Genomic DNA, 3,931 nt, shown 5'->3' on the forward strand with positions numbered 1-3,931 from the left:
TATAACAAAAATATTCATATAGTTTCACACTTATAAATATACAATCTGTTCAAGGATCTATCAACTAATAATTTTAATTATATTTCATTATTATAGATTAATACTAAAAACATTCTCAAACATAATCTTATTTACAATATCACATACCTTATTCACACACTATTACATTCACAAGCTAATTATAAAATTTACTATTATAACATTTCACATTTTTACCGAACGATTTTACACATTTTGAATTTTTTACTGCACATTTTTCGACGATTTACTGGTCACTACTTATAATCATAGTTTGCCAAAAATTACCTTTAGTTGAAATTAATAGTTAAAATTGCCATGGAAACGAAATTTATTTATCAATGGTTCTTTCATGAATAAGGGTCGTATCCATGGCTATTTTAGCTAATATTTACCCATCTATGCTTATAATTATAATACACTATTTAAATGAATGTTATATTTCAAATATTAAAATGTTAAAAAAAATCTTGAAAAGTAGAATTTTAATAAATAGTTATTTTTAATTAAAATTATTAAAAATTAACTTTATTATTCTTAAAAATGAATATATTGTGAATAATATAGAAAATTATTTATTTATAATCTTAATATTTTCTTGAGACTGGTAATCTTTTAAATAAATAATTCAAACTCTATCCATTATTGTCTCAAAACTTTTTATTTCTCTTATACGTTAACAAGAATTGTTGTGATAAAAGTTTTAAGGAATAGTGTCTGCAGATAAATAAATTGACTTTGTTTTTAATTGATAATTGACTAATTAGATATTGATATTTTTGACCTGGGCAGAATAGCCTGAATGGAGTTTAGAGTTGTTAAATTATATGTTTTCAAAGTGGTATTGAGTAGGGACAAAGAAGATGGCCGGATTGGCCGAAACGTTGGACGTATAAGAGAAATAAAAAGTTTTGAGACTATAATGGATAGAGTTTGAATTATTTATTTAATAGAAAATTATGTTTCAGAATGGCCTTAGTATTAATTTTCAATGAATGGAGTATAATCAACATTGTTAGTTGATAGATCCTTGAGAATGGTTGAAATGACTGAAACGTAAAAGTTACAACAATCAAAAAAAAGTATGAGACTATATGGATATCATTGTAATAACTAAAATATAATATAATAATAGAATCGATAAATATAGAATCTATAACAGGATGTCCTGCAGCAGCTTGGGCTTCAGTCTTCTGGATGAGGTTGGATTCCCGAAGTTATAAGCCACTGCTCCTTTAACTGTCAGTAACTGGGAGGGGAATTTTATGAACCGATTTTTTGATATAGTCTTTCTTTTGATTCCATTTGTAATTCCCGATGTAATTGGTTATTTCTTACAAACAATTTTTTCCTTTCGTAAAGGTTGCCGCTCCCCAGAATTCCCAGCCATACTTCAGTAAGTGGCCTGAGTATCTATTTAAGATGGGATAAGACATTGTTAACCCTAAAAATTAGTTTCATTGTTTTTTTTTCTCTATTTCGTCCTAAATACACTTCTTATTGAATTTTGTAAATATTGTTTTATGTTTGATACTTATTGGCCTTTTTCCAAACCCTAGTAAAATCGTGAAATTCGACCGGTTATCTTCGCACGGGATCTCTTATTCGCCCGGCACTAAAAGGGTTAAGAATGGTTCTGGTGCTTACTCAATGTTAGGTATGGTTAAGTGCCAATATATATATAATATGTATTATCATATGAATAAGTAATCTTATGTAATATAAATATGATATCTTACGCTTGATTATAGTTTCAGGTGAATATAAATTGATGAATTTCATACAGTGAAGAAAAGTCTTTAAAATTACTCTTCGAAGAGCAAATATCGACTTGAAAATCGATTCCAGCGAGTGAAGACACTAGAAAAAAAAAATGGGCTTAAACATCCCCCTGTTAAATTCCTGTTGCTTCATGTCAATAAGGACAGGTGCATTAATTGTTGGTGGCCTTCAACTGGTGAGCTGTGAAATTATCATTTAGAATAATATTATATGTATAAATCCCGACGTTTCGCCCCACTTTTCAAAGCTTCATCGGAGCTAAAAAAATTACAAAAACAACTAAAAAAAAAATTGTTTTCTGTTACACTGTAGCTGTAAGACCACTCCTTCTTAAAACATGGTATATGATATCTAGTGTGATTTAAAGTTTTTTTTATTAATGCTTTAAAGTGTCAGTAACTTCACCGCTACTACATGTACTGTCAACTATCACGCACAATACTACGACAACAGTAGATATTGTCATGATAGTCATAGTTGGTGTAAAACATAGTAACTACAGCAAATAAATTAATTAACTACAAACCTTTCAGTAGATTTTTAAGAAATTTTGTTTTAAAAAAAGTTATATCTGGAGAACTATTGGACGTAAATAGCTCTTTTAGGGCTAATATTTCAGTAAATTTACTCTTCTTTAAATAATTCTCTTAGGTTTTCTTATGTTGTGGCTACTTTTTAGGATATAGAGCTCCGAATAAAAAATTAAGTTTTTGTATCGTTTTGAAACAGCCGCCATTTGTTATTCCCCCTATCTATACTTGGCAGACTAGTAATTATACATAGTTTTAATTAAAGCAATAAAAAATTGGGGTGAGATAGCTGCCTTTTTTCTCCTCTTCGGCTCTTGTACTATAATATCTGTCCTTTAACCCTTAGTACCACTATCCTTCGAGGTTTCCTTCCAATTCTCATGCACTTAGTCTACTCCAGATCCAATATAAATGATTCTTAAAAGACTCCACCTAGATGGTTCTAACATACAATTATCCAATATTGGGCAATGAGTGAATTAAATTTCCATTTCAAAGTTTTAGGTTATATATTGAAAAATAAAATTTGGCGCCCAAAGAATAAATGCACTTTTTATTTTTTTTTATAATTGAACAATTATAGAATCTAACTGATTTTAATTAAAAAAATGTCACTAATCTCACATAATTCATAGAAATAAACTATTTATTACAATATTTCTTTTTGTGTGGAATACAATTTTTATTTATATTTTTTTTTTTTTTTAGTTTTTGTTTACTCTTTATTTTGCTCAAATCCTCGTCATCATAATACGATATGCAGTAATGGAAAATATTGTGAAATTTGGTGGTAAGTATATCTACTATTTAATTTAATTTTGAATATGATATTAGAATTTTAGATTTATTACTCCTAGGAAGATGAACATCATAAACTAGTTTATAGTGCACTAACTCTAATTTGAGTATTGATGTACGTAGAATGGTTTTTGAGTTATAGATTTATCAAAATAAATTCATTAAGTACTTTTTCAATGCATTTTATAAAATGTAGCTTTTTAAAAAACTATATCTCTGGAACTATTAAACGTAAATAGCTCAAATAGGGCTCATATTTTAGGAAATTTCTTTTACTTTAAATAATGTTTTATTATAAACTATTTTATAGCGCATTAAACCAGCTTAAATTTGAGTTCTGGCAGACGTCTTTGCGTCTTATGGGTTCTGAGATATATTTTACATAAATCAAAATGTTTGTCCGAATAACTATAAATCAACATTTTGTGATTTTAGTTTGTCGAATATCATGAAAACTACTACATTAAACTACTTTATAGTACATTAAATCAGTTTTAATTTGATTACTAATCGGCATCTGCAAGTCGAACAGGTTTTGAGATATAGATCTGTCAAACTAAATTTACCGACTACTGATTTTTCAGTACATTCTTTATAAAATGTTAGTTTATAAAAAGCTATATTACGGGAAATATTGAATGTAAATAGCTCTATTTTAGCAAATTTACTCTACTTTAAATGATGTTCTCTGAGGTTTTCTAGTGTTGTTTGCAGTTATAAAGATATTGAGCTCCGAATTTTGTTTTTTTTGATAGATAGATTTATTTATTGATAGATATTACAATCTGCCACACAGTTGTGGG

The 3,931-nt window shown here is 27.9% G+C and overlaps 1 protein-coding gene across 1 annotated transcript in view; it reads left to right on the forward strand.

Moving 5' to 3' along the window:
* Positions 1-3,931, forward strand: part of LOC106681061 (uncharacterized) — a 19,954-nt gene that overhangs the window by 3,556 nt on the left and 12,467 nt on the right. Inside the window, exons 2-3 of the mRNA XM_067045217.1 lie at positions 1,770-1,975; positions 3,039-3,120. Of these exons, the coding sequence (XP_066901318.1) occupies positions 1,892-1,975; positions 3,039-3,120 (166 nt within the window). The 5' untranslated portion in view covers positions 1,770-1,891. The remainder of the gene's footprint in view (positions 1-1,769; positions 1,976-3,038; positions 3,121-3,931) is intronic.

The sequence above is a fragment of the Halyomorpha halys genome, unplaced genomic scaffold (assembly GCF_000696795.3).
Source record: "Halyomorpha halys isolate HHAL.00 unplaced genomic scaffold, Hhal_1.1 Scaffold306.1, whole genome shotgun sequence".
NCBI classification, from domain to species: domain Eukaryota; kingdom Metazoa; phylum Arthropoda; class Insecta; order Hemiptera; family Pentatomidae; genus Halyomorpha; species Halyomorpha halys.